Below are 18500 nucleotides of genomic sequence, written 5' to 3'. Positions count from 1 at the left end.
GATAAACAAGCAATCTATAACAATTATTTTCTTAACCTAATTTTAATTTTGTTCACAAACAGCCTGTAATCAGATTTTTAATTTCTTGAACTTAATAGCTATCCATAACTATTACTGGAATAATTTCGGGGAATGATTCATGTTCTCTATCTCACTCGAGAACACTGACTGCATGTATCTGATAACTGACAGTCAAGCTGTTTTTACTTGGGTCATGTCATCCTCAGAATGGCTAGGGATAGCTCTCAGAGTTTTTGGCTACAAATATCCATGAATTTGGTTTGTTGGGTGTTTTTTTTTTTTTTTTTTTTTTTTTAACTGAAAATGTAACTATAACCATTGTGCATTAATTCAGTAGTTTAGTCAGAAGTCATTAATATGAGTGAATTACAATGACACCAGTATCTCAGAGAGATGAAATTTATTTGCTAAAGCAGTTGCAGAAAATAGACATAAATATGACATGAATGAAATAAACACTTCAGTGAAGACTTTTCCCAATGCCAACTGAGCTCTGTAGGGCACAATCACTGTCAAGACTTCCCAGATAATGGAAACCATCCAGCTGCTTGAAAATTAATTTTCTAAACAGACAAACACGCCTACTGAAATGGTGCAAAAAACAAAGAGGAAGAATACATCTTTTATTTGTAGAACACAATATTCATTCTGTACTATTTCACAATCATTTCAGTAGCCAATTAAAAGAAATTACAGGATTATGTAAGGTGAAGTAATGCACTGCAGCATCAAGGTTAAATCATTTATCCAGTCATAGCTACAGAGCTCATGGCTTAGATGTAAGAAATGACTTGCACTGTTCAGAACAGACACGACATACCACCCAGCTCTGGCAGACAGCTGTATGAAAACCTAATTTTAGAAGCTGCATTTTGGCATAATGCCTACTTTCCTGGGTAGAGGAGGGTGTTGGACTAGTGAGTGGTGGTAAAAGAAAAGAAACACAAGAACTACTGTCTTCTGCCAGCAGATAAGATGCTAATACTTCTTCCTGATAGGTTTTTGCAAACCAAAGCAGCTGCCTCCAAAGGTTAGCTTTAAAAGGAGGCCAATCCAAAGGCCAGTAACTTATCAACAGCAGTCCTGCTTTCAGTGATCACTGATGAGGGCCTTGAGCTATTACCCATCAACATAACATCCAGCAGAACACAAGACTTACAAGAACAGGTAAAAGATTCATTGCTACATTATTGGTGTTGTATGTTTTTATTTGAGAAATAGAGATAATAAGGATGTGAGATAAAAATCCTGCAGTGAACATTCTGAACTGGAATAGACTATCAACAGAATGCTAAGTTAACACACAATCATAAAATAAGAAACAATCTGTATTACAACTATAAAAAGGAAGTAATTTGTTACACAGTGCGTATTTGATGTCTGTGAGCACAATACTTAACACATTCCTGAAAACACGTAGTTCATAGCACAATACATGATTGTCATCTTAGTCCTCCAACTTTATTCCCCTGAATATAACACCTTTTTGTAGATTTGAGCCAAAATGGCATTTCAAATTCCTTGCCAACTCACATTGAAAAGTGTTTTGAAGAATATGTAAGTGAATAAAACTTATTTCTTACTATGAAACACCAGACTTAAACTCATATTTTGTGGGCCAGACTGCTTATCCATTCATCTGCTTTATTTTAAAGCTCTCTGAATAGTCACTATAATCTATTATATGCATTTAGTTGTAGACATTTTCCTCTGTTTTACAGCAAAGTAAACAATGGGAGATATTTATAAAAAATATGTGATAGATTATGGCTTTACAAACATGAAGTTCTTTTTTTAAAATCACTGAACTACAAAGAGATGTAGATCCATTTGCATTATGGCCAACTGAGAAGGAAGCAATCAGCAAATGCATTCAGCATAAATAACACTTGTTTATATAATTTTATAGTTCTCAGACTGTTCCTGGAAAATATAGTGATCATGAGCTCTAGAAACCACTGACTCTCTTGGCAGTGCTAATTGGAAACAAAACACCATTATCTATCATTAGCATTCATTACTTTCAAGCAACATGAAGTGCAATTTACTTAAAGTACATGCACCCACCTGAAAGCAGGATGCAATGCATTTTATAAAGCAGACAGGATTAACTCATTACCAACTTTCCAGCTTTTACTTGCACTATACTTTAACACCATATTTCTGAAACGTAGAGGTCTTGATGTACTATGACTTACACTTTAGGAACCTTATACAGGTAGCACTCATGGAAAAATTTATATACACAGGGGTACGTATCTTAGAAGTAGTTTAATTTGGTTTGTGTATGAGAAACTCTGATGTTATTTTTCTCTGTAAGAAATATTTACAACACAGACATATGACCCTGTACTAATTCCTTTCTGTGGCCATGGAGATTACATATATTGGAAATATTCATAATCTTTTCCTATTTATGCTTATTGTTTTTAACTTTTCGATTTGGTTAATATTTTTGAACATGTTCATTTTAAAGATCTGAAATCAAAGTTTCCATGCACTATGATCTGTTCTCTCTTCATGCTGATAAAGCTGGATCAGTTTCCAAAAAAAATCCAAACCCAAACCAGCACAAGATGCTTTGAGAGGTTTTTTGAGAGGTAAGGGTCCTGTAGTGCCTTCCAAACTGCATTATCTAGGGCTCCTATGATATGATGAAGGCTCAAATACAAAATGTATCTAAATGGCAACCTTTAAAGCCAACAAAGACTTTTAACCTCTTGTTAACTGTGACTTTTTCAAATTCATATTAGTGCAAAAAAATGAATTCCAGTTTGACTGTGTCAACACCCATGGGAAGCCACACAGCTTGCTCAAAAGCCTGTAGAGAATAGTGCTTTCAAGTGCTTTAGGCTGAGAACCACAAACAAAAGTGTTAAGATTGAAGCCACAAAAGCCTGACTCTTGGGTCAACAAGCTACCCAAGGGAAGTGTGATGTTCACCACTCAGAGGTCACTGGGGTTAGGTACAGGAAAACATGACATTAATGAATAGACTGCATTAGCCTTTGACCAATCTCCTCCTGCACCTGCAGGAAGCTGCTGGCAAGAGCCCCTGGGCTATCAACATTACCATCTGGCTCCCTGGCTGCTCTTACAGCTGCACTAATACAAGGCAGCAGTACATTGCAAGAACTGAAGAATATAAGTACTTCTTGTTCCCTTGTGCTCTTTGGTCATGTGTGTGGTTTTTTTTTTTTTTTGTTTTGTTTTGTTCTTCCTTTCTCTCTTTTTGTTCTTCAGTTTTTTTGGGGGGAAGGATGCACCTAAGCTTTTATTCTCAAGTATGGGTGCAGACATACAAGGAGCTCTCTAAAGCCAAAGCAGAAAGGTACAAGAAAGAGTTCATCTTCTTTAAACATCACTAATGAGTGAATCTGTACAGAAGTGTGTTCTGTAGTCTAGCCTAAAAGATCATAAGAAATGGAAAGTCTTTGAGTAAAACCTGTTAATTTAGATTTAGTAGATCGTATTTTCCTGTAAAAACATTTTTTTTCTTTCCTAATGGTACTTTTTAACTGATAGAGTTAGTATAAAAGTATTTTATTGGGAAATGTTTGGGAAGAAGCTGGCCAATTTAGAGGCTTTTGATAAATCACTGGAACTATAACTCTGCCATTACATAATAATTAGGCTTCTTTTGTGAAATACATGAATTGATTAAACTAGAAATTCAGCTGATGCCAGCGAAGTTCCACAGTTCAGACTCATAATGAAATAGGCTAAAAACTTGTACACTGGCCTTTGAAGAAGTAAAAATAATTTGAGAAACTTCCATCTTTGTGTTGTAGAGATCAACAATGTGAGAGTGAACCAATATTGTGGTTTGGGATTGGAACTCTCTGAGGAGGGATTCCCAGCCTTTGACAGTTTGCAATCAGCATCTATACATGGGTACAGATAAATGAACCTTTATCACTCCTTAGAGATATATCCCAGTCAGGGTTACCTTTAGACAAGATTCTTGAGTCAAGCTAATGCCCAGGATAGCTCACCAGGACCCCTAGAAGTGGGATTTAATATTTTAGAGGTGGGATTCAATACTTTAGACAAATCTCTTTTTCACATCCTCAAATGGATCCTGTGTACTCTTGGTCTAAAATTATCTCCTTCTTTCTCTATACAACTCTGTTCAGTAATCTTCAGCATTTCCAACTTCCAACATCAGTAACTGGTACAATCAAATATTCAGTTCCTGTGCTAGCAGCCTAATGTTACTGCAGATGTTTTATGTAAAACTGTGTTTGTAAACCTTCTCCCTCCTACATGAGGGAGGAAGCCAGCAGGATTTAACACACAGTTGTGTGAAAGAAAGGCTGTTTACACAAAGCAGTATACTTCTGCCTGGAAGAGAGGTGAGCAAGATCTGCATTCACATGAATTACAATAAATGAAATTCTTACAAAATAATATCTCATAGTGGAAATCTGTGAATAAAGAAAGAATCCTTCTAGGAATCTGAAACTTACTGGAACATTTTTACTTAATAGAGCATTGTATCTATAGGGAAGATGACAAACCTTTTGAATATAGGAACTTACAGGATTCAGTCTTAAATGACAAATATAATCCTTTACTCAACACTTCTTTAGAACTAATGGAATAATATGGCGAGCATTTTAGTGGATAAAGTCTCCCTTTTTCTGCAAGCTCAATTTTGATTGTATCCAATATTTCTAACAGAGGATAATATCTCCATTACCGTACTCCTGGATTTATTTAGTACCTTACAACATACCTGAAGTTAAACTAGATTCAACTGTCTCCAGCATTTTTGTATGTTTGATTTTGTGCTACTGAAAATATGAATTTTAAACTATTATAAACAATGAAGGCAGTAAAGTTATACAAGCATAGGATTGGAGAGCCAACATAATTGCAAGATGACTTCGGTTTCTGAACTTTTTGCAAAATATGAAATAGAAACCAGTCTGCCATTTAATTTCTATTTATCTATTCTACATTCCACTGTCATTTTCTATAGATGCAGAATTATGATTAACTATTTCAGCATATAATACCAAATGTCTGCAGACACAGTATTTGCAAAGGGAATGATGCAGCATTTTAGGAATCCTACAGTTTTAGAGGAAAAACTTTTCTCTAGTTCAGAGTAGTGAAATTTGATTCAACTTTGCTCATTGAATCAAATAAATGAGAAGTGGCATTTGACAACAGTTTCTGATGATGAATGCCATATGTAGATTGCTGTGAAGATACATAAAATGTCATATTCTAGGCTTCTTGCCCTGATTGATTTCAACAGATTGGAAATAAAATACAGGGAAATCTTTATTTATGGAGAGGCAGATATAAGCACATAGCCAAAATGAAATATGACAAAATATAAATACAATGCACAGTGCTTAAAAAGTGAAAGAGTGGGTAGTAGAGAAAATAATAATGAATATCTAAGTTTGAAAAGAAACAATGTAACTATTACACCTATTACAGCCTCTACTATATTCATGTGTCTATGTATTTTACTACGTAGTAATATTTTGATAGTGAGATAGAAGTGTGCAAACCTCTGCTTTTACCACTAAAACATTTAACTATGTGATAATCTACTAATTCAATTAATGATTATTCCCATTCTTGTCTACCCATTGTTTTTAAACTAAGGACAAAATTCTTTCATTTAACTACGGATAGTTCGCAACTAATCTGCTGGAATTTTTCACAGAGCAAGTACCTGAAAACAGTGGGTCTTCTGAATAGAATTCACCAAGGAACATGTACACCCAGCTGAACCTTATACTGCTGTCTTTACAAGTGTACTAGTTTGTTATTTTACTTGCACCATGGCTTTGAGAAACTCATCTTTGCAAACAGATGTACATACAGTACCTTGATATCTGGAGGTCAAGCAAGGATAGCCAGGATGAACTGGAGCTCAGGCAAATATATCCTGCTGATGCAAATAATTCTTTCAGATACAACTAGATAAAATATTCTTCCTAAGTCATTTTGAAGCATGGCTGTGCATGGATGTGATTGTACTGTAAGCCACATAAGTGACACAGACTGAACTGTGGTCCATGTTGTACTCCTGCATATCAGATCAGAAATAAGTGATTCCTAAAGCTCCTCTACTAGCAGCTCACACTGCACAAAAAAGAAGCTATAAACACAAGCTTTACAGTAGATAACATGAACTTTGCAACAGAAACCAGGGAAAACAGTTTCTTTTCAAAGTCAGTAACTTGTCATATATTCAACTTCAGTGACTGAATACGCTCTTGATCTGTGGGTATGAGTAATTAGAAGAATGTAGCACCTATTAGAGGCTGAATGGATAGGTTTTGCTAAAAACGGTTACTGGAATAAAACTACATTGATATGGTCATAGTATCTATTCTCCATAGCAGCACAGTGGACACAGGCAGCATTTTTGTTCTTTTACTTCTGTTCCTAGTATTGAGAAACAGATGCCCAATTGGACTTTGCACATAACAGTGCAGCTTTAGGTATTATTGTACCTTTTGAATTAAACACAATTCTGTGTGGTGAAAGGTATCAGTCAACTTGAATTTCTCTGTTACTGCACCTTTTTTTCTTCTTCAGTCCTCTAAGATAATTCCACTTTAGCAATTATCTAACACAATGTTTGTCAGTCTTCAAATCTTGCAAGAACTACTTAGAATTTATTCCAGATGTATTAGTGCCATCTTTCTTTATGTTGAAGCTTAGATTCTGTACTGTCATTAACATCTTAGAGGGGAAATTCAGAGATGACATGGCCTATAAAATGCAATTCCAGTCAGAAATAGAAGTTTGTTTATTTCCTCAGCAGATGCAGGATGGGCTTGAAGTGTGAGTTTGACAGACCAAAAAGAAGTTATTTGGCCAAAATGATCGGCATACCAGCATGAAATGTCTGCCCAGAGGACTGCTGCCTAAAGCATTACATAACTTATTTGCAAGATTAACAGTAAATATTTTGCCAAGAATTGCTTTAAGGTCCTAAAATTGGGTAACTGTTATCATTATTAGTGAGATTGGGTGCAGACAGTCATAAGAAATGCTTTTTACCTATGTCGTCTTGCACTCCCAGCAAGGATGACAACATGCCATCACAAGGCTTGTACTGCTGTGGGATGGAATCTGTAACAGCAACGTTGTGCACTATTTTCATCTGTCTTTTATCACTGAATTATTTATTCTTCTTGTCAGTAAGTTATGGGTTTCCTGATATTTACAAGTCTATTTACAGCCTAAGGTGGGAGTCATCAGCCCTTCTTTCTTTAGACAGCACACATCAACAACTCATTTTGCTGCTGAACTATGTTTTTAACAAAAGCTATACAGAAAAAAGGCAGAATAAAAAGCCAGGCAACCAGACCTGAAAGCCATTGCCAATATACCATCTACCTGTTCACAAAAACCAGAATGGATTGATGGATGACTGCTCATGCCAGGCATTGTGGAACAGGGAAATAATACCAAACTCAAATTTTAAGATTCATCAGATAATCCTTGGCCTCCTTTGCTCATCCTGTTAAGCACCACTGTTTACACTATGTATGGCTGGATAAGTTGGACACAAGTGAATTAAAGAGAATATATCCTTCCTGGTTCATCCCATGACCGGACAGTCAGTCCCAGGCTTCCTTGGTATCTCTTTTGGCTGTGAGACATGGATGGTATCTTTGAAATGAAACTGTTGGTACTGGTAGAGACACAAAGGCCAGTGGAGATGAGTGCAGATGCGGTAGCAGAGCTGAAGATGGGTCTGTTGGCCATCATGATTCATCAGCAAATGATCAATTTTTACCAAATTATTCTGTTGGTCTTGGCTGAAAGTCTGGCCACACTTTGCATGTGGGACAGTCTGATCCCAAACAACCTCTGAGTAACCAAAGAGGCTGATCTTCTACATCTCCTCACAAAACTTGGCATCCTTTTCTTCTGGTGATCTAGTGATCTCAGCCCATGAGTCCTGGACAGTGGTGATAGATCAACACACTTAAAAGCTCCTGGTAAGAAAATCAAAAACTGCATTACATTTTGAAAGCTAATAGGATTCGCCTACATTTTCTGTGTAACAGCTGAGTTGGAAATTAACACTTTTACCATTTTGTATATTGTGTCTGTATTTTTTTAAATAAAGTTGCCAGACTAGAGGTTTGGGAGGTAAATCTAGTTGGCAGAAAGGTTTTGAGTGTCCTCTGCCTTCCTTTCAAGTACAAAGAGAATAGTGTATGAACTTAACAACTACTGAATATCTCTTGGTGTGTCTGGACAGGCAGATATTCTTATCAATGAGATCCATCTTCACATTATATGGAAGGGAGGGGAAGGGAGAGGAAAGCAAGGTCATTGAGAAATTCAAATTATAGTGCATTATTGCCCATGGGAAGTGTATCAGATCTGGTGTCTTTTCATGCCCACTGATATGGTTGTTTCCTTATTCTTTTTGCATTCATTGTATTTACCTTAAAAACTGTATTTTGACATCTGTATGAAAAAATTTCTAAAATGAGTAGAGTTTCTAAATGTCCTCAGAAAATGAGTAGTCTTTCACAGAATCCTGCAAATAATGCTTACAGACTCAGTTGGGAAAGACAGACAGTTCATTTAAATCAGTCCTGACGTTCGATTTTGTGTTCTGGGTTGTCATGGGACAGGAACATAAGGAGGGAAAATGGCTTTACAAATACATCTTCTGCTATTTAAAGCAAGACATACCTCCATGCAATATAGAGTGTCATAACCATAATTCTCTTATTTCTAAAATAAGCTTCCCCATCTTAATAAGGTACAGGTGGCACTTACCATAGTGAGAGTCCCACTTTTCTCTTTCTTCAAGTTGCTTCTTTGCTCCATTTCAAAGTGTGCTTGAGACTCCTCTTAGCTTGTTCAGACAGGCAGACTTACTGTGGGTTTCATTCCAGCCTGATTCTGAGACTCTGTCATGACCTCTTCCATAGGTGACCCCATCCCCCTAGTTTCAGCCTAAAAATCAGACTGCTGTCATGAAGGACAGACAGTTTTCTGTCTGGAGAAGTTCATTAGAGAAGTCCATTAGAGAAGGACCTATACCAAGTGTATTGTTGGACCTGCAACACCATCCTTGACTTTTAGTACAGATTTTTAGATAATTGTGCACTGAAGTACAGGATCTGAATGGTCTTGGGGATTGGTAATTGTGGTGCTCCTAATACTAAACCATAATCTTATGTTGCAGCACTGTGCATGTTGATACTGTGCTTGTTTTCTCTGCTGTTGGCAGAGCTTAGTTTGCAAAATTCTAAATCAGACCTCTTGGACAACAAAGGACTAAGGCCCCCTAAACAAAATGTATATGGGCAGAAAGACTCTGGCAAATGGGAAGTAGGTACAGGATATGGAAGACAAAGGCAGGGGTAACAGGGGTGTGGTGGCAGGCTGCCCAAACTCTATCTTCACTCCATGCATGGCGTGAGCAGGGAATCAAGGCATGACTTACTATGAGCTCTGCTCTAAAGCACACCAAAGTCAGCATGAGCTCAGACCACCCACTCCAACACGTTCTTTTTGAAGCAATGAAGAGAATAAGGCTTGGCCAACATGCACAGCAAGACAGACGGTCAGACAAAAGTATGTGCCACTCTAAGAATTTCCACACCGAGTCCCTAATAAGCCATACAAAACAATGGGAAACTCTGCCCTTAACATGAACAGAAACCTTGGTACTCTGCATTAAGCCACTAACTACAATTGCTTCTCATCTCATGCTTTAGAATTTCAGTCAATCCCTGCAGAGGGAAGCAATGATAATTTCCTGCCTGAGCACAGACATTGTTGGCAAGTTTTTGTTAATTTCTTTCCCTTAAATGACACACTGGATGAGTAAGTACTTTGCAGCAGTACTACTTACCTTCTTTGTTAGGTGTGCACATGGTATGACTCATATGACTGGACTATACTAATAAGCAAGATCTGAGACTTGGAGAAAATATTTTGAAATACACATCTAACCAAATATTTTGGGCACACTATTTTCATTGTATTGTATTATTTTTATTTTTTGTTCAATAAGCAGGCATTTCTATGAAGCTAAATGGCCAATAAGGTGCAGAAATACAAATTGTGTATTTAATGGTCCATTTGTTCTTTAAATCTTTGAAACAAGAAGCATGTAGCTCTGAAAGTGCTCTCTTTGAAATCAATAGGCTACTTGAGGCATTAAGTGCCACTCAACATGGGTTAGTATGACCACATGTCTTGTCATATATTTCAAAAGGAAATATTTTTGTTGCAGATTTTAAACAGATTAGGTATCGTGGAGGTAGCTCCAATTAGTAGAAAACATATCTGATGACTAAACTTAATAGCTGTTTAATTGACTAAATTATGTGACTATAAATTTTCTCTCTTGTACCAAATTATCACTACTAGTTCTAGCTGCATTATAATACACTCTTCATAAAGTTGATATATTTGTCATTTAGTTGCCTGGGACATCAACTTGCAAAGAAATTACAGGTTAATTCAGATGTTATAAAGCAATGTCATATCAAGATATTTCCAACTAATTGTTTTTACATCAGAAGCAATTCACAATTGTGACAATTCACTCTTGTAGCAAAAAAAAGAACTGAATTGTTTTAAAAAAACTTGAAGTACATTTGACAACAAGAATACCTACCTACACAATGACATGACGGGTGCAGCTAGTAAAGTATAATTACTTGAAAGTGTTAAAGTATACTTGATGGGGTTCACATTTAGGTGTGACAAGTCCTTTTAAATACACTTCACTGGATATAGAAATACTAATAAAGTATTTTTTATCCACTGAATTATCACTCACTACAGCAGTTCTGGAGCTGAATGTAATTCTGAAAGGCATTTACATCAGCAAAGCATTCAGTGAAAAAGATGGCTAAACAAAAAGCAAGTTTAAGGTCCTCCGGCCTTCAGAGTGTAGAACTCAGTGTGTATACATCACTTTCTTGCTCAGTGAGAAACACACTAACTTAGTTAAATCTGTGTCTTTTCTTGCTAAAATTTCATTTGCCTTTCCACAACCTGACAAGTACTTTCAGTAATGCATCAGACCACTTTCTGAATAACTGGTTAAAAGACCCTGTTTTCCTTTAGCTAAAATGTGAAAAAGATGCCATGTTATATTTAATAAACATGCACTGACTGTCAAATTAATGGAGGTGTGAGGTGTATGTATATAAAAAAGGGGTAATTTTTGTTGCCTGATCTTATTCACACAAATCAATATAAGATGTTAATGTAGCCTTTTCTTATTATTCCACATCACAAGGACAAAAATAATTTTCCAAACTTATAAATTCTGAGAGTTGCTTAGAAAATAACTGGTTGAAAACAGATAGTTTCAGCCTTACTTCTGGCATGTAATTTCCTTCTATAGTTTACCTTGACGGTGGATGCCAACCAGAAACAGGTTACCATCACAAATATTTTTTTAATTTCCTTCTGGTTTTTCTCAAAACATTGTAAAAGCCATAAGTATGAGATACCCTCCACAACTTATCATCAGTAAAGGATAAAAAAAGGGGACAAATAAGATCAAATAAGAAAAATATGTAATCGCTTGTTTAAAAAAAATGCACTTAATTTGCACCAACTTTAAAAGCATAGCTGTTTACATTTTTACTTCATCTCTGTATATAAATTCAGGCTGTCATAATTACTTTTTACTTCTAAAGTACTCAGAGATTTTGTACATTTTAATGTGGAAAATAAACTAGGAAATTTACATGAAAAACTAAGATAAAAAAGTGTACTTTGGAGAAATGATGTAAAAGCACAAATGCTTACCTTTGTGTTTGGGTGGCGTAACTGTTATCATATGCCTCATAGCTTGGATCATCATATTCACCCCCATATCCATCATCGTATCCCTAAGGGAAAAACAGAACACCACAGCTTAGAAGAGTGATAAATCAAAGCATGTTATCAAGCTGTAAAAATAAATTGCATCATGTGCATGTCATGTTTGCCCACGATAATGTGAAACACGCAGCTGACTGAAGAGAATTGTGAATTGTGTACATTGCAAGAATAAAGAAATCAGTCACTCATTTAAGAACTCAGCTTATTCACTGATAAACTGTGGTGCATTGTCCAAACCATAATGCTTCAGTGGGATCTGTGTGGAATACTGATGAATGAATAATAAAACCAACAATTTCCGAGCAGTTTGTTACATAAATGGTTCTATAAATGCCTACAGGTGAAATGAAACTTTGACTCGATATTAATTACAGCAAAAGGCAATTTTTCCTCCTACAAGCTATGCAAAATTTAGTCAGGTTGGGAGAGAAAGGACAGCATGAGGTAGCTCCAAAATAACACCAGTCCAATAAACAATCACTCTAGTACACTATCATAATCACTCAAAGTACACTTAGTTTGGTACTTTATTATTTCTGCTAATTAAACTCCCCAGTGGTATTAAATAAGACTTCAGAATTCCTAAATTCAAGATAATATTCTTTGGAGGAAGCATTCAGTTGTTTCCTTAGGTCAAGCATATTAAATATGCTTGTTCATCTGGGCTACCCAGCAGTGAGGGTAAGTGTGGATTCCAGGTGGGAGGTTTCATCCCTGTGGTGCTCTAAGTCCTGAAGGAAGGACAGGACTCTGCCTGGTGATTTCACTGTGTCAGCTGTAGTAAGGCAAAGCCTTTCTGGGCAGAACGGGGTGTCAATTTTCTAACTGGGAATGGCCTCTCCCAGAATCTGAAGTCCACACAAACCCCATCATCTTCCATTTTGGGTGGTAGTGCATCGTTTTGACTTGTTTACATTAGTATGAACTCATAGCAAAAAGTACAGCTAAAAACATATCCCTGCAGATGACAGTGATATATTTAACATTATATAGCTAAATACACAATCTTGCTTCGGGGGACAGGATGAGAGAAACAATGCATCCCAGGAGACAGATGTTAGTCACATTGATTAGTATGCTACTGGGTGGGATCCTGCTACTGCGAAGATGAGGGTGATGGGACTGCCTATATAAAGTCAAATAGCTAGAGGACAGACATTTCAGCCTGCTTACCCAACCATCTGAGAGAACAGGAAAGGCAACAATTACAAATTAGCTCTCTCAGTTTCTTGATGCCTGAGGTGGATCAACGTTCAGCATCAGCAGGGCAGAGAACACTTATTAATATTTGACACCACTGTGGGTTCATGTTACAGACTTTAACAGTCTCCCTCAAGGCTCAGAACAGGTCAGTGCAGTGCAAATGGTTCAAGTGAAATGGTTGGAAAGCGAAGTAAAAAAGCACAATGTCCCATTAATGAACAGAAAGTATTTTCTGGATAATGTTCTTTTATTTGTGCCAATATGTATGAAAGTTATCTTATAATTCTACAGGTGAAGTCTTTGTGTAAGTAACATACCAGCATGTTTTTAAAGTTTAATACAATGTATTTTACCCAGACACTACACGTTTAGGTATCTAGAACTGAGACTCAAAACAGCTCCTTTCACATCCTTGAAGTGCATTGAACTCAATGAGCAGTTTTCTCTTCTTTAACCTTCAGATACCCAGAACCTACAACTTTAATGTTTGAAAGTATTTCTTGAACAGGCACTTGGAGAGATGAAGCACCCAGCACTCACTTAGACCCTGTTGAGATCAGAAGTTGTGAGTCTGAGGGTGTCCAAATTCACATATTCTGCTCTATGTGTGAGGAGGATGGTGCTCCAAAAGCAGTTCTGTATAAATCCAGAGACAAGAACCCAGGATGCCCTCCCCAAATGCAGTGTAATTTTTACTAGAGTCAGCATTCATGCACTTTTTAGGTCTATTACAGCTTCTATAAAAACAAACCAACCAAACTTTTCCTGTGTAGAAGTCTTGTTGTCCCATAGTAACTGCCACCACCATTCAGGAGAAAAAGCCTACAATGAACTGAGAAATATGCAATGGGCAACTATTAAAAATATTCAAACTGATAGCCATTTCTAGGCTAGGTTTTAATGCCGGGCTACCTTTATCTCAGGTATTTCTTAATAAAACAACTTTACAAAACATAAAAAAAAACCCCAACAAAACCTCTTTACTTTGTGGCAAGGGAAAGAACAGTGAGTCTTCCAGTGACTAGGATTTGCTCTGGCCCTACAATGATACATCTTGGATGTGAGATAAAAGAACAGAAATACACATCTGAAGCTTCAGTGGCACTAAGAATATTTATTAGCGATTTTAAGGAGTTTTGATATTGTTTAGAGTTAAAAAATAATAACAAAAAAGCTGATAAATAAAAATTTAAAATAGAGCTCAATTAAAAAAAAAAATGATTAGAAAATGAGCTTTTCTAAGTATTTACCGCTCCACAAAAGGGAAGACTGGAAAAACTCTTAGGAGAATCTCAGAACAGCATCTGAAATTAGCATTTGCAAGACTCATTTCAGGAGGAAATGCTCCCTACTCTACTACTGATAATGAAAATTACAGTCAGTGGAAGAAGGGGTGTAGAAGCAAAAAGAGACATAATTGAAAAAAGGCTTATATTCTACTACCTGAGAAAAAGTTAAGTACCAATATGATTCAGCACTCAAGAGACTATTGAGAAGAATTTTATTTATTTAGATTTACTCAAATCCTCTTCTCTTTTCAGATGCTGAGAAGTATATTAGAAATAAAAACAAAATTTTAAGTATCATTAGTTACAAGGGTATCATAATATAACACAATCTGATCTTTTTAAACATGAATTTTCTTCTTAGTATTAAGACCCTGTTTCAAACAGTAATAGCCTGTACTCAAATGCAACAAGTTTAAATCACCTCTTCTCTGGATAGCCTTAGAAAATAGAATTTTCACATTTTCGTGGTTTGAAAAATGGTAGGTTTCAACTCTGTGAAACCAAGAAGGAAAATAAATCTAATACTTCTAATGAAAACTGTCCTACTCACAATATTTTATGTATGTCCTCCTAATACATGATAAAATACATTGTAAAAGAGTTGAAACTGATTTGTTTTTTATAGAAAATAGCCCAACACTTTCTAAAGTAGCAAACTGTAAAATGGCTAGAGTTAAAAAAAAGAAAAAAACAAAATATAAACAGTAAGTCAAAATAAAGTGAGTTATGCAACTCAGTATTTTAGTTGGCAAACATGTGAACATGAAAAATACCTGCAGTCAGAGATCCAGAACAGCCCTTCTCATTAGCTGCATCCAGCAGTACACAAAACTTAGTCCTGTGCCTCACAGCAGGTGAAGGTATCAATATCCACCTCTAGTTGCAACTCTTACATAAAAGCAGTTAAGGGACCTTTGCTCAGTTGTCTTAGGTTGGAAATAGGGGTATTCTATTCCTATCTGTTAGAAGTGGGACAGTTATCTTCTGTTAATTGGACAGATTTCTTTATCTTTTCCACAACCCATCCTCCCTCCAGGGAGATATCTTCTGTTAATGGGCCATTGAATCTCTCTGGTGACTGATAAAAAATACATCATCCCATTGGGAGAAGCTCCGCCCAGAGGAAGAAGGCAAACATTCCTACCTGGTATAATCAGAGATTTGGAAGACCACAGCCAACCTTTTCCACTAGATTCCCAGAGGAGCAGCCCTTTCCCACTGGATTCCCAGAGGAAGACCAGACCTGTCTGCACCAGCACTGGACCTTCAGAGGAAGACTACACCCTTCTACAGGATCACTGCTTCAACAGAACCACACCTGACGCTCCAGGAGGACTGCAGCCACCATTTTAATTGGACTGCTACCAACACCCTGTCCAACAGGGTGTCAGGTTGTATTCTAACTGTCAGTGTTATTTTGTATTACTGCATTGTTTATTTTATTTTTTTTTAAATTTTCTTCCCTAATAAAGAACTGTTATTCCTGCTCCTATATCTTTGCCTGAGAGGTCATTAATTTCAAAATTATAACAATTTGGAGGGAGGGGGTTTACATTTTCCACTTCGGGAGAGGCTCCTTCCTTCTTTAGCAGACACCTATCTTTCCAAACTGAGACAACAGTTTTCAGTATTTTCTTTGCCTTGCTTCCATGTTGCTGTCTCACTCTCTTTTCTCCTGTGACTGGGCTACATCCATGCTTTCTCACACATCCACATCACACTTAGAAAGCTAAAAGCCAGTCGTCTACCACTAACCTAAGAGTAGATACCCATAAGACTCACAGGGTAGAGATAAAATATTTTTAGAGGATAATTCATACTATTGACACATATTTGAAAACAAGTTGAATTACTCTTTCTTTAAAGGAAAACTTTCTTTCCATTTACTATAAAGGGAGCCCAGGATGGATGTGTTAGATTTAGATAATTTATCTTAAGGTAATCAATCTAGTTCACAATTTGAAGAAGTTATTGCTCATACTGAGAGCAGTCCTAAGGGAAAGAATTTGGAGGTGGTGGTTGATGAGAAGTTCAACATAAGCTGGCAATGTGTGCTTGGAGTCAGAAAGCCACAGACGTCCTGGGCTGCACCAAAGGCAGTGTGGCCAGCAGCATGACAAAGGGGATTCTGCCACACCCTTCCATCCTTGTAATACCTTTTCGGGAGTACTGCATCCAGTTCTGGGGTTCCCAACATAAGAAGGACATGGACCTGTTTGAGTGAGTCCAGAGAGGGGCCACCAGAATGATCAGAGGGCTGGAGCCCTTCTGCTGTGAAGACAGTCTGAAAGAGCTGAGGTTTTACCTCCTGGAGAAGGGTTTGGGAAGACCTTAGAGAACCTTCCAGTACCTTAAAGAGGCCCCCAAAAAAGCTGGAGAGGAACTTTTTACAAGGACATGTGACAGGTCAAGGGAGAATGGCATATTAAGAAGTTGGTAAGGCTTGAGTTGCCCAGAGAAGTTGTGGATGCCCCATCAATGGAAATGTTCAAGGTCTGCTTGGATGGGACTTTGAGCAACCTGATCTGGTGGAAGGAATCCGTGCCCATGTCAGGGAGCTTGGAACTACATGATGTTTAGGGTCCCTTCCAACACAAACCATTCTGTGATTCCATGATTCTAATGTGGGGGAGTAGCTCTAAGTAGATGCAGAGGAACACATCTCAGTGTATTTATTTTATATAATATAGAAAAATAGCAATTTTATTCTACCAACTACAAAGAGAAGTAAAAATAGTAATTACTTTATATTTGGATTGTTCAGTGTTGAAAACCTTTAGTTAGAGCAGATGAATCTTATTAAAGTACCTAGGAAGTTAGTCTGTTGCTGAGCAAAGATTCCCAAAATTGTAGTTTATAATTAGAAATTCTGACTAAATTATTCCGTAAGTACATATGTCTGTTTTTATAGCTGGCCATGGATTCTTCAGCTATACCAACAGTGTCAGAAAAATGAAAAACTAGATATTATCAGGCTTTTGAAGATTTTATATATATATAAAAAAAAAAAATATATATATATATATATAATATATATATATAATGTCCCCCGCGCTGGAAGATTTAACAAGCATTTTGAAGATAAAATGAAAAATAAGTAGAGTGGCAGTATATGCATCAAAATTACAATTAGTAGTAATAATAAAAAATTAATGCTGAAATTAAAATGGGACTACAAATCAATTGAAAAATCAGACCTCTGTGTTAGGGACTTCATAAATGCAATATATGAACTGGAGTCTACAGTGCTGAGATAACCAGAGTAGAAACACACACGACCTCTTAACAAGATCACTCTTCTTCACATCAGCAATGGGAAACACCTTCATAAAGGAATGCTAAAACATAAAGAGAGGAAAAATATACATATGCTCATAGAAATATAATTAAAGCTTCAATATAATTACAGCCATGGAGATTTTACAAATCCAAAGCAGAGAACATTCATGTCCTCATATTTCAATGGTTTAAATAAATTTCATGTGGAACAATTAGGGCAGTAAGAATGAATGAAACTGATCAAGTGTACTACCCAGATTAAGACAGGGCAGAGGACATAAAAGTAAACAGATATGCAGTGCCAAAGCAGGCACAGTAAAACAGAATCTCAAACACTTCCAAAAAATTGCTGTGTATTCTCCTAAATGTAGGCTTAATATTTTTTCTTTCCTATTTTTTGGTATTTTTTTCAACTAAATGCAAAATTAATGAATAACACTTAACATACATTTTGGCGTACTGAAAATCAGAACAGAATGAAAATGTCAACAAAAATCTAATAGAAGAGAGATTTTCTTACTCCCTTCATATTTGCAAGACTAGAGTACAGCACAGTTTGCTGCTGCAATTATACTCCAGCATTCATCTGATTAACACCCTTCTTCAAATCCTTCTGTTTGCTTTCTTTATGCCCACAAAGCCAGATTAAAACTTCAAATCCATGTGTCAAAACTCTGTACAATTAACTGCTGCTTACAGCCATTTAACTTTTTGCACTTTCCCCTAACTTTGCTGTCATTGACTCTGAAACCCTTTCCTGTCCCATTTACTTGTGATGATTTTCATATTGCCTCTCCCTATGGAACGGCATCCTAACCACTGTGACAATCCTTTACTCCGTTCCCTTTCCAC

At 36.6% G+C, this 18500-nt stretch overlaps 1 protein-coding gene across 13 annotated transcripts in view; it reads right to left on the bottom strand.

Moving 5' to 3' along the window:
* Positions 1–18500, bottom strand: part of KHDRBS2 (KH RNA binding domain containing, signal transduction associated 2) — a 359384-nt gene that overhangs the window by 63977 nt on the left and 276907 nt on the right. For all 13 annotated transcript variants that reach the window (XR_008429897.1, XR_008429895.1, XR_008429898.1 and 10 more), the window contains exon 7: positions 11803–11885. Coding sequence is in view for 4 of the 13 variants with exons in the window: in XM_053938158.1 (XP_053794133.1) it covers positions 11803–11885 (83 nt within the window). In the remaining 9 variants the exon portion in view is untranslated. The remainder of the gene's footprint in view (positions 1–11802; positions 11886–18500) is intronic.

The sequence above is a fragment of the Vidua chalybeata genome, chromosome 3, assembly GCF_026979565.1.
Source record: "Vidua chalybeata isolate OUT-0048 chromosome 3, bVidCha1 merged haplotype, whole genome shotgun sequence".
In the NCBI taxonomy this organism is placed as follows: domain Eukaryota; kingdom Metazoa; phylum Chordata; class Aves; order Passeriformes; family Viduidae; genus Vidua; species Vidua chalybeata.
This window is presented reverse-complemented; position numbering and strand designations above follow the sequence as displayed.